This window comes from Ranitomeya variabilis, chromosome 3 (assembly GCF_051348905.1).
Source record: "Ranitomeya variabilis isolate aRanVar5 chromosome 3, aRanVar5.hap1, whole genome shotgun sequence".
Lineage (NCBI taxonomy): Eukaryota > Metazoa > Chordata > Amphibia > Anura > Dendrobatidae > Ranitomeya > Ranitomeya variabilis.
The window spans coordinates 659,867,052-659,880,237 of NC_135234.1; the positions used below are offsets into that span (position 1 = coordinate 659,867,052).

The window sequence follows — 13,186 nt, forward strand, 5'->3', positions numbered from 1 at the left end:
CCCAATACAAGAAAAAGTTGCACTTCCACTAACCGTTCTGGCGTATGTTATCGGTTATTGGTTGATAGGTAGGATTCATATGTATATTTATTGGAAAACAGGCAATATGTCCTAAGACTTCGGCCACTGAATATCTTAGCGAAGCATTCTCAAATTTGGGAAGTATCCCCTATCTTTTGGATAGGGAATAATTTCCCGATGGTTGGAATGGTGGTTTGCTCTCCATTCGTTCTTTTGGGAGTGCCGAAGACCAGCGGAGCGTAGTGCTCCGTTATCCCCAGCACTCTCATTATGAATGAATAGAGGGCAGTTTGCATGATTGACCACCACTCCGTTCACATAGAGCACTTCAGACCCCCAGTTCTCATAGTCAGTGGGTGTCCCAGTGTTCATCTCCCCCAGCGATCAGGAAGTAATCCCTTATTCTGTGGATAGGGAATAACTCCCAAGCTTGAGTCAACCACTTTAAGACCCCAGCCATGCCCCTTCTATTATTCATGGTGGACACATTCTAGGTGAACTTAACCAGCTGATCTTGGTGAGGCGGACCTTGCTGGTCCTATGCACATGTTTGACCTCTGTGTTCTGCCTTGGTGAACTGCCGATCGTGCTCTGTCAGGCTCCAAACCCCTTACATATGGCATCTAATATTGTATGCCAGGAGTTTGTGTCAGTTGGATTCATACAGAACCCCTCTGTAGGCCATAGTATGAAATTAGAGGCTTAGAAACAGAAGACTTGGCACAAACCTCTATGGCAGCCCTATTCAAGCAGCACTGTGCAATACAGCGCCGTAATATGTATTTATATATATATATATATATATATATATATATATAATATGTTTTCTTTGTAAGCAGCTTCTTTGCTGCCAAGACACACAAATTGGAGCACAGACACATAGTGTGAACATGGCCTTAGAGTCGTGTACTATCTGAATCATTGAGTACTGGAATGTTATCAGCCCAAGAACACAGGTGGATCTATGTAAGAAATCTGATGAAGTGCTCTGGTGTTTTCACTGCCGTACCCATTGTGCTTTCTTTATCATCTATGCCGTCAGATATGATCTTGGATCATCATGATTCCGCTGGGGAAATGGGAGACGATATGAGAGTAAAAATAAAGGAAGCACTTCTGAAAAAACATCATCATCAAATTGAGAAGAAACGTAACAATCTCATTCCTATGGTGCGCTCGTTCGCAGAAGTTGGCAAGAAGCAGTCGGAGCCTCATTTACTAGACAAAAATAGTAAGTAACCGGCCGGTTATTGTAATAATTCTACACGGATCACGAGCCTGGATGGATTTCAGCTCAGGATTTTAGAAACTGGATTTTACAGCAATAAAACATGTAGCTGTTAACCATCACAATGAGCAGATGACGTTGGGTTTGTCTTTAAAGAGGTATTCCCATCTCCAAGATTCTATCCCAATATATAGTCGATGCGATAATAATAATATTAGCAAATACTTTCACTTAGAAATGTAGTAAAATTCTTCTGATTCGCTGTGTCTTTCCTCATGTGTAGGCATTGCAGGACCTTAGGTATCCATGGTTATGTCCACTGATAAAGTGACAGCTGGTTACTAGTGGTCGTAACCAATGGATATCTAAGGTCCTGCATATGGGGAAAGAAACATAGCAAATCAGAAGAACTATACTATATTTCTAAATGGAGGTATTTGCTAATATTATGATTATTACACCTACTACATAGTGGGATAGGATCTTGGAGATGGGAATACCCTTTAAGAAAAGTGACTTCATCCATAGGGTTTTCAGAGACAGTTACGATGGATCGTTAGACTAAACTGCCAGATTAGGAAGAAAGAGGATTAAAACCATCCATACACATGCCAATATCAGTGAATAATGGAGAAAATCTAAACATCCAAAATGGTAAAAATGATCTTCTAGTTATGTGTATGGGCATCTCTAGTCTGAAGTGTTACAGTGTAGGTGCAGCACAGGAGACATTTTCGTGGGAGAAATAACGGAGTGGTCCGCCTTTTAGGGCAATTTTTTTTTGCTTGTCTCAAATGTGCATGTATTTGGGGCTAAAAATAATTTTACAGTTGGTTTTCATTACAAATGTTTTGCTTTTACAGACTCTTTGTTTTTTTGCACTTTTGATGTGGTCTGCCGTCAAATATCAGCAGAGAGGCGTTCAGAAAAAGATATATAAAAGAGTAACAAACGTTCCTGTTAGACTGTAAGAATGAGCTCACCGGTGGATTCTCAGTTAACTCCTTTTTTGCCGCCAGCAATAGACAGTGCAACACAGAGACTATAGAATGCAAAAAGGGCAAAAAATGTTTACAGCACCACTCCAGGTTTTTTTTTGCTTCTTTTAAGCGCTGGAGTGGTTCCTTGACCCTAGTATTATACTTACCATCTGCCGTCTTCATCTGTTCCCAGCACTACTCCAGTCAATAAAACCATCTTGTGACCACAAATTCTTACTGACGGACACGTATACATCTATGAGCCGCTCGTACTGGCTCGCACAGACTTACATTGAGTAGTGACTACTGGCTCGTCCAGCAAACACTGGAGCGGTGCTGGGAACAGATGAAGATGGCGGCTGGTAAGTATAATACTAGGGTAGAGTACTTAGATTAGTAGCATCACTGCGGCACTGTAATAAAAAACCCTGGAGAGGTGCTTTAGTGAAACTAGTTGAAAAAAATGTGTTTTTTTTTAGCCCAAAGGAAGAAAAAAATATCTATAGGTGGACAGACCTTTTATTTTTCCTGGATCATTGACACATTGGCAGTAGCAGAGATGAGGACGTGCAGCATTGCTCAGGATCTCATAAGCCGGCAGCAGCGGTTAGAGCGAGCGCTTATCCGGAGGTGACGCCATGATAATTGAAGATGACAGATGCTGTTTAAAAGAAAACACATTGCTGGCTGTAAATGGGAGTCACGGCTCAATGCTGGAAATACATGAAAAATGTGTATGAACAACCATTAATACATTTTCAATGTTCCCCGTCTATGTTATTAACATAAGTATTATTGTTTCACAGCTCTGTCAGTTTCTCCACAACCTACCCCCTCTACATTAGATGTTAAAAATGGAGGAAACCATGACAACAGCAGTGCTGTTGATCTTAGCAAGGTGGGTATCATCTGTGACAAGTCCAGGTTGAAAATTTTGTATAACTCCATGTCATTAAGACATCTCCAGGGAGATGACATGTCCCCCTCACATTGAACATATGGAATTAATTATACCTAGGGGAGAGCAAAATTAATTAAAACAGGGTAAGTAAGAGAGAGAAATGACACTCCAACCTCCCTTGAAGTAGGAGCCCCTTGCAATGACCAGATAATTATAGCATAGAACTGCTTTGCAGAAGTCTCAGATCCCTGTATTCAAAAGGCAGAAAAGTATAAATCTAACACCTTCAGAGGTGACTCTTGTTCTCTTCAAAGAAAAACTGGACAATTGCAGATTTTATGAATATTGAGATTTTGCATTGATCCAATATTTATGGGAGATATATTTCCGGTGTCATAACGAAGGGATGGACATAACAAATTCACTCAATCACCACCGTAAGGCCATTTTAACGCCTCCAACTCAATAACTGTTCAATTGTTGGGGCTCTCATACAATTCTGAAAGACCTAGCACATCCCATAACCAGCCCCCACATGAGCTCATCAATGGGAGGTATGTGGGCATAGAATAAGAAAAAATGAAAGTTTGGATCTCTGTCTTTTTTAATTCTGGAAATCATAGTTCATTATGAGGGTGGTCCATTTTACCAATTGGAGTGCTAACCCCCACTAAGCTCTGAACCATTTCTGTGACATTGGGTTTAGTAATTATCTTTCACTATTGCTTTTTATTTTATGTAATTGTATGTATCATCTTGTTTTGTTCCCATTTTTTATCATCTTTTATTTTATTTTTTTATAAACACTACCTACCTTTTTGGATTGAATTTATAAAACGTAATAGCTCTGTTCCTCTTGCTCTATAAACCGCACCCCTGAAGCCATAAGCTACCTGTAACGGGTGTCCAATTGGCCTGATAAACGATTGGTGATGGCAGCTAGCAGTAGTTCCTTTTTCGTGTCATTCTGGAGCTGGCAATGACCGTACCGGGGGGATGTGTGTATATATATATACATATATATATAATATCAGAGGTGTATATGCCATACGCTCAATGTGAGTTACCCAATAACCTAGTAGTGGAGACAACCGTAGCCTCATCCATCACTCGTCAGTCGATTGCGTAATTATCCTGACGATTGGAGCCAGCGGAGTTGCAGTCCCCTGACAAACTAGTGACTACGGTGGGATCTAAGTGATCTCAGTGGTGTTATCTGTGACAAACTGGTAACAGCAGTTAGATCTGCGTGACCCCTTCCTCCCTGGCTGTTTCTTTGACACACCATATTATCCTTGTTTAATCTATTATAATAGATTGGACATTCTTTAGGGTGTATTCACACGAGTAGTAAAGGTGGTCGTAGACTGTAGATATCTGTCGACTGAATGCTTGTTCATCTGTCATCTACCTCCATTTCCCCATACACACACACACACGCTCGGATTTGCTGAGCCCTTATATGTTCTGCATGGGAGAAGGCAGTACGCAGCATCCAGGCACCTCTTTCAGCTGCTTATCTTCAGAGAGAATAACCGGATCCAATATCCTTATCTTATGTCCTATTTTTGCACAGGGTCATGTATTATAAATGATTTGAAGATAAATTGAATGACACACAATGGCTAATTTTGAAAAATTCATGCAAGAGACTATAAAAACCTTGAAGATAGCAAAAGATGTACTATACTGTATATTAAAATATGCAGTGCCTTGCGAAAGTATTCGGCCCCCTGGAACTTTTCAACCTTTTCCCACATATCATGTTTCAAACATAAAGATACCAAATGTAAATTTTTGGTGAAGAATCAACAACAAGTGGAACACAATTGTGAAGTTGAACGAATTTATTGGCTATTTTAAATTTTTAAAAACTGAAAAGTGGGGCGTGCAATATAATTCGTCCCCTTTAACTTAATACTTTGTTGCGCCACCTTTTGCTGCGTTTACAGCTGCAAGTCGCTTGGGGTTTGTCTCTATCAGTTTTGTACACCAAGAGACTGAAATTCTTGCCCATTCTTCCTTGGCAAACAGCTCGAGCTCAGTGATAGAGATCGTTTGTGAACAGCAGTTTTCAGCTCTTTCCACAGATTCTCGATTGGATTGAGGTCTGGACTCTGACTTGGCCATTCTAACACCTGGATACGTTTATTTGTGAACCATTCCATTGTAGGTTTTGCTTTATGTTTGGGATCATTGTATTGTTGGAAGACAAATCTCCGTCCCAGTCTCGTGTCTTTTGCAGACTCCAACAGGTTTTCTTCAAGAATGGTCCTGTATTTGGCTCCATCCATCTTCCCATCAATTTTAACCATCTTCCCTGTCCCTGCTAAAGAAAAGCAGGCCCAAACCATGATGCTGCCACCACCATGTTTGACAGTGGGGATGGTGTGTTCAGGGTGATGAGCTGTGTTGTCTTTATGCCAACATATCGTTTGGCTTGTTGCCACAAAGTTCGATTTTGGTTTCATCTGACCAGAGCACCTTCTTCCACATGTTTGGTGTGTCTCCCAGGTCGCTTGTTGCAAACTTTAAACGACATTTTTTATGGATATCTTTGGCAAATGGCTTTCCTCTTGCCAATCTTTCATAAAGGCCACATTTGTGCAGTGTACGACTGATTGTTGTCCTATGGACAGACTGTCCCTCCTCAGCTGTAGATCTCTGAAGTTCATCCAGAGTGATCATGGGCCTCTTGGCTGCATCTCTGATCAGTCTTCTCCTTGTTTGAGATGAAAGTTTAGAGGGACAGCCAGGTCTTGGTAGATTTGCAGTGGTATGATACTCCTTCCATTTCAATATGACCGCTTGCACAGTGCTCCTTGGGATGTTTAAAGTTTTGGAAATCATTTTGTATCCAAATCTGGCTTTAAACTTCTCCACAACAGTATCACGGACCTGCCTGTTGTGATCCTTGGTCCTTCATGATGCTCTCTGTGCTTCAAACAGAACCCTGAGACTATCACAGAGCAGGTGCATTTATACGGAGACTTGATTACACACAGGTGGATTATATTTATCATCATTAGGCATTTAGGACAACATTGGATCATTCAGAGATCCACAATGAACTTCTGGAGTGAGTTTGCTGCACTGAAAGTAAAGGGGCCGCATAATATTGCACACCCCACTTTTCAGTTTTTGAATTTCCACAAAAATGTAAAATAACCAATAAATTTCATTCAACTTCACAATTGTGTTCCACTTGTTGTTGATTCTTCACCAAAAATTTACATTTGGTATCTTTGTTTGAAGCATGAAATGTGGGAAAAGGTTGAAAAGTTCCAGGGGGCCGAGTACTTTTGCAAGGCACTGTATTATTAGCAGCTTACAAGACAATACACTTGTCTTATACTCGGCCTTCACATGTAGGTAATCTCCTATACTACTAATATATTATTACCAATAACAATATAATCATATTCTGAAGATTTTGTGCAGTGGAGGTTACAGTACCTCCCTGCCAGATGAACACCAGAGCGGACTTTCTATTCTTGCAGTTCCATCTGCCCCCATTTCCTTTGTCTTACCTCCAACTCTTACACCCTGGATACCTTATCCCCTGTGTTGTTGAAGCCTCTATCTAAACAGTTGACCAGTCTTGTTAGTTTGAGAAAACTCTGAGTGCAGCACTTTTGCATGTCTTTGTCTGATAAAGTGCTTGCACTACCTGGTCCCCCTGGATCAAAAGGCTAAAACAAAGCTAAAATTAAGAATATTGAAGAGGTAGAATCAAAATAAACCATTTACAATAAGGCTATGTGCACACGTTCAGGATTTCTTGCAGAAATTTCCTGAGCAAAACCGGATATTTCCTGCAAGAAATCCGCATGCGTTTTTGCGCATTTTTGACGCGTTTTTTCCGGAGCTTCCCAATGCATTAAATAGCGGAAAAAACGGAATAAATCCGCAAAATTAATTAACATGCTGCGTTTTTTACCGTGATGCGTTTTTTTCGCGGAAAAAAACGCATCATGTGCACAAAAATTGCTGAGTGCATTCTAAATGATGGGATGCATAATGTATGCGTTTCTATAGCGTTTTTATAGCGAAAAAACGCAACATGTGCACACAGCCTAAAGGTTCCTCTGTTTTCTATTGTATATCTTATATTTTGTCTTATAATATATTTAGCAATATTGTTGGTTAGCATTGCAGGCGCAGCCTTGTAGCGCCAGTCTGCTGGGTTTAAGTCCCACTTACGTTACTGCTTCTTGAAAAATCTTCTATATACACTGCGTGCAGAATTATTAGGCAAGTTGTATTTTAGAGGATTATTTTTATTATTGATCAACAACTATGTTCTCAATCAACCGAAAAGACTAAATATCAAAGCTTAATATTTTTGGAAGTTGGAGTGTTTTTTTTTTTTTGTTTTTTTTTTTAGATTTGGCTATCTTAGGAGACTATCTGTTTGTGCAGGTAACTATTACTGTGCAGAATTATTAGGCAACTTAATAAAAAGCAAATATATTCCCATCTCACTTGTTTATTTTCACCAGGTAAACCAATATAACTGCACAAAATTTAGAAATAAACATTTCTGACATGCAAAAACAAAAAAATGAGTGACCAATATAGCCACATTTCTTTATGATGACACTAACAGCCTTCCATCCATAGATTCTGTCAGTTGCTTGATCTGTTTACGATCAACATTGCGTGCAGCAGCCACCACAGGCTCCCAGACACTGTTCCGAGAGGTGTACTGTTTTCCCTCCCTGTAGATCTCACATTTTATGAGGGACCACAGGTTCTCTATGGGGTTCAGATCAGGTGAACAAGGGGGCCATGTCATTATTTTTTTTTCTTTGAGAACTTTACTGGCCAGCCATGCTGTGGATTAGTTGGGGGCATGTGATGGAGCATTGTCCTGCATGAAAATCATGTTTTTCTTGAACGATACCGACTTCTTCCTGTACCACTGCTTGAAGAAGTTGTCTTCCAGAAACTGGCAGTAGGTCTGGGAGTTGAGCTTCACTCCATCCCCCACCCGAAAAGGTCCCACAAGTTAATCTTTGATGATACCAGCCCATATCAGTACCCCACCTCCACCTTGCTGGCGTCTTAGTCGGAGTGGAGCTCTCTGCCCGTTACTGATCCAGCCTCTGGCACATCCATCTGGCCCATCAAGAGTCACTCTTATTTCATCAGTCCATAAAACCTTTGAAAAGTCAGTCTTAAGATATTTCTTGACCCAGTCTTGACATTTTATCTTATGTTTGTTGTTCAAAGGTGGTCGTTTTTCAGCCTTCCTTACCTTGGCCATGTCCCTGAGTATTGCACACCTTGTGCTTTTTGTTACTCCAGTAACGTTGCAGCTCTAAAATATGGCAAAACTGGTGGCAAATGGCATCTTGGCAGCTGCATGCTTGATTTTCCTCAATTCATGGGCAGTTATTTTGCGCCTTTTTTGCCCAACACGCTTCTTACGACCCTGTTGGCTATTTGCCATGAAACGCTTGATTGTTTGGTGATCACGCTTCAAAAGTTTGGCAATTTCAACACTGCTGCATCCCTCTGCAAGACATCTCACAATTTTGGACTTTTCAGAGCCAGTCAAATCTCTCTTCTAACCCATTTTGGCAAAGGAAAGCAAGTTGCCTAATAATTAAGCACACCTTATATAGGGTGATGATGTCATTAGACAACACCCCTCCTCATTACAGAGATGCACATCACCTGATTTACTTAATTTGTAGTTGGCTCTCAAGCGTGAACAGCTTGGAGTAGGACAACATGTATAAAAAGTTTCATGTGATCCAAAAAACAACTTGCCTAATAATTCTGCACGCAGTGTATTTATATGAGAAGTTTCAGAAAGATCCTCCTACCTTCAGGACCTGACGTAAAGCAGGATAGCTGTGGAGTAGCCAATCACTCTTGGGGCATGTGCACATGGTTTTTTTTTTTTTGGACCGGGTCTGCTCCACAAAAAAACACTTGAAAAATCGCTTCAAGAACGCTTGAAAGACCCTTCCCATTCATTTCTGTTGTAAAGTCACTTTGCTTGTCATATGTTCAGTGTTTTGAGCATTGTATTCCACTTCAGGTTTTAAAAAATGCCTTGTTGGGAAAAAGAGTACAAGTCAATTTTTGTAAGAAAGTTCCTGGTGAATATGAATAATTCCTCCCGCTGTGCCATCAAAAGGCTGCAAAAATCACTTTTAGAGTTTGTACATGTGACCTTTTATTAAGGCAAATTCCGTCTGGAACCCAATTGGAGAGGAGCTCAATGAATATTAAAAACATTGATCATATACACAGCAATGTCAAAACGACTTGCTGTGCACATAATCCATATCTTTCAACTTCTTTTAACTGATTTGGGCTTCCACAGCCATGAAGTAGCAAAAAAAGTGACCTGACCATTTTTAAGGTGGGTTCCACTTGTAAGTCGCCACTATTCTGTATATAAGAGAAAAAAACACTAGCGGCAAAACCACTGCAAAAATATCAATAGGACAAAGACGATGCTTCAGGAAAAGCCACCGGTGTTTTCTGAAAGAGTCTTCTGCTTTGACAGCTATGCAGGTATGCTGTCGTCTATGAGATGCCGCGTGCCCATACCCTTTGGAAAAAGGCTCTTTAAAACTGCTTATAAAACTCCTCCAATCCTCCTCAGGAAATGAAAAAACTCCTCCCAATACTCAGCAAAAAAGGAGTGTTTCCTGCAGCAATTTCCATAAGAAACATCTCAAAAAATTCTGTTTACATGTGACCTTATAATATCCCCACTAGCTCGCACCAATCCATTCCGTTCTTATTTATAATAATTCTCATTTCCCTTCATCTCCTCCCTCGGCGCTTCAACTCATGGATCAAAAACTTTTATTTTTTGATCTATAAATTGCTTTACATCCCTTAGTGGCTCTGTAGGCAACCACCTTCTCTGCCGGGGCCCTTGTCCTTGCAGTGTGTGTATTTTGGGCTCTCTTTAAAAAGATCTTAGTAAAAAGTTCTCAATTCTATACCATATGTCTTTAAAGCACCACCCCAGCATTTTGTTTTTACTAAAGCGCTGTAGTGGGGCCATTATTCTAAGTTCCCTGACCCCAGTATTATACTCACCAGCCGCCGTCTTCAGCTCCTCCCCACGCCACTCTGATGCCAATCTGCCATCTTGTGACCACAAATTCTGACTGACCAGTAGTCAGAGGTAACATTACAAGACCCTCGTTCCAGCTCTCGTAGATCTACATTGAGTTGTGACTTGCGACTAGCCCAGCAAACACTGGAGCCATCCGGCAGGTCACAAACTACAGAAGACCGACCGAATCATTGCTGGGAACAGATGAAGACTGCAGCTAGTCAGTATGAGACTATGGGCAGGGAACTTAGATTAGTTGCACCACTCCAGCACTGCTATAAAAAAACGCTGGAGTGGAGCCTTAACTTTATACAGAAGGAATTTAGAATACACCACACACTCTATAGGTTTTTCTATGAAATCATAAGGTTTTATTCACAAAACATAAGTAGGGGAGCAAAACAAATAGGCAGTAAGCGACCGAAAATTATATTGACGTTTCGACCCTCCCGAGTCTTACTCATAAGGTCTCTTGGAAATAATAATAATATGTAGATCAAAAGATCCCCAAGGGATGTAGGAATTGCTGTTGTATAGTGATAATGGTATTAGATAGATTGGATAATGTCCAATCAGGTTCGGGACCTGGTAGCTGGTGTATCTCAGCGGCGCTCCCACGCCTTCCTGCTGGTGAATAACTGATTAACTTTATACCGAGTGTACTGGTTTTACTTCCTTCAGTACTTCCTTACCAAAATGTATACACTGACTGTTCTCCAAAGCCCATGACGACAAGAAAAATGAAGAATTATTATATTTATTATAAGCATAATTTATATTTCTTGGTGTTTATATTGTTGATCTTGTATTAATTTTGTGACTTTTCAAGGTGGATCTTCATTTTATGAAAAAAATACCTACGGGAGCAGAAGCCTCCAACGTGCTTGTTGGAGAACTGGATTTCTTAGAAAGACCAATCGTAGCCTTTGTCCGTCTATCTCCAGCAGTTCTTCTTACTGGACTCACAGAAGTCCCTATTCCCACTAGGTAAGAGAGATCGTTCATCCCATCAAATAACCGATCACTCCTGAGTTGGTTCTTGAGGAGGAGTCTGATGACAGTCATGAGGTGTACATTTATATTTTGTGTATTCACAAATACAATGCCTCTACAAACCGAGAATTACCCTTTGTTGCCACATTTTAGGGCATCATCATAAAGGCTACGGAAAATAAGAGTCAAGTGAAAACTTGTCCCTTCCTAATTCTTAGCAGACGCTAACATAACATGGCAGTGTCCGCTACCCAAGCACTCACTATTCTAGATGCATGATAAAGGAGCGATCTTTTGTCTATTTCCTATTGTACCTATTTATATGACTTACTAGCAGGTTCACAAAAATAGTTTCATTTATTTCCATCCTAATTGCCTGTTTCGTGCCAGCTCCTGACTGATATATTTGATTTGTTCTCTTTCTGTTAGGCTATCGCTGCTGAGATCTAATTCCACTTTCATTGCATTCTTCCAGCCAAACAGTCTCATTACCCCGTACCAAGCTGCCAAATTACCCTTTTATTTATGACATAATTACGTACATATTGAGGTTGGAAGATAAACTCTGATTAATTAAGTTTATATTTTGCCAAATATATAAAAAAGAGAAGTTGTTTAGGGATAATCTGTGGATTGGAAGAAATTTGTCCCTTTAAGGTGACAATAAACGTGCAATTACATTTCAGGGGCTATATACACAGAAAATGGCAAGTGACTTTATTCATCTGGCAGTTCTAACGAAGACTTGAGCTTCACAGAAAATTGTCACACAATGGAAAGCCTCTTTCTTTCATGAAACTGAAAGGGAGAAGATGCAGATTAGATATTAGAAAAAAACTTGTGACAGTGAGGGTGATCAATGAGTGGAACAGGCTGCCATGAGAGGTGGTGAGTTCTCCCTCAATGGAAGTCTTCAGAGGCTGGGCAGACATCTGTCTGAGACGGTTTAGTGAATCCTGCATTGAGCAGGGGGTTGGACATGATGACCCTTGAGGTCCCTTCCAACTCTTAACATATAAGGCTGAACCAGTATGAAGAAAAACTGATATTAGACTTTAGATGGAGAGGATCAGACTCGCATGGTGTTATGGTGCTTGCCCACGTTCAGTGGTCCCGTCGTAGGTTTGCATGTGAACCCCCGTAAAATGGATTTCTGGTGTATGCACTGACGGGGCCATTGACGATAATGGTGCTGACAAAGTCAACGTGTGCTCTCCCGTGCATCATTTTTGGGCGTGTACGCCTACTGGAGGTGGACACTCAGACGTAGGAGACCCTCTTTGAATTCCTCAGTTTTCCATATCAGGACATATTAAAAAAAATGTGGTCCTTATAAGGTCTTCAAATTAGGTAAATGTAACCTCAGATGAACAGCAGTACATGATAAATTACCCTGCCATTATTTATTTAGCAAAAACTAGGCTAAAATGCAGACACAGTATGTACATAATTAAGTGCACCCTTAATGCCTTTCGTAGGAATTAGGAGGGTAAGTAGCAGCCAGGTGCCGCAGAACAAATGACTTTGATTAAATTGTTCATCAGCAAATGTGACTGCTTCTGTAAAAGGTGAAATTTTGGCATTTTGTGGGCCTGGAATATTCAGGTGTGTTTTAACCTCAGCAATGAACTTGGGCTATGGTCACACGAGCGTTGATTCTCTCTGCTAGAGAATGGAATCTATTGTGTAAATGATAGTCTGATGAGAGTTTGATCAGACTGTCAGCATAGTGTGATCTGATTCTCTCGGATGAGTGAACAGTATCACAGGTGTGGAGAACAAAATGTCTCCATCTTCTCCATTCTGTGAGTCTGCGGAAATCGGACGTACTCAAATGTCATCCAAGTGTCGTCCGATGTTTTACATGCACCCATAGACTTGAATGGGTGATTGTTTTCCGATTTGCGCATCAACTCACAAGATGCTGCAATTTTTTTCTCATATCCAATGGGCAAGAGGAAAGAAAATGCTGA

The 13,186-nt window shown here is 40.6% G+C and overlaps 1 protein-coding gene across 2 annotated transcripts in view; it reads left to right on the forward strand.

Annotated features, from left to right (window-relative positions):
- SLC4A8 (solute carrier family 4 member 8) overlaps window positions 1-13,186 on the forward strand; it is a 305,062-nt gene that overhangs the window by 211,494 nt on the left and 80,382 nt on the right. For both annotated transcript variants that reach the window (XM_077297836.1, XM_077297837.1), the window contains 3 exons: window positions 1,064-1,252; window positions 3,036-3,127; window positions 11,050-11,207. In XM_077297836.1, coding sequence (XP_077153951.1) covers window positions 1,064-1,252; window positions 3,036-3,127; window positions 11,050-11,207 — 439 coding nt within the window. The remainder of the gene's footprint in view (window positions 1-1,063; window positions 1,253-3,035; window positions 3,128-11,049; window positions 11,208-13,186) is intronic.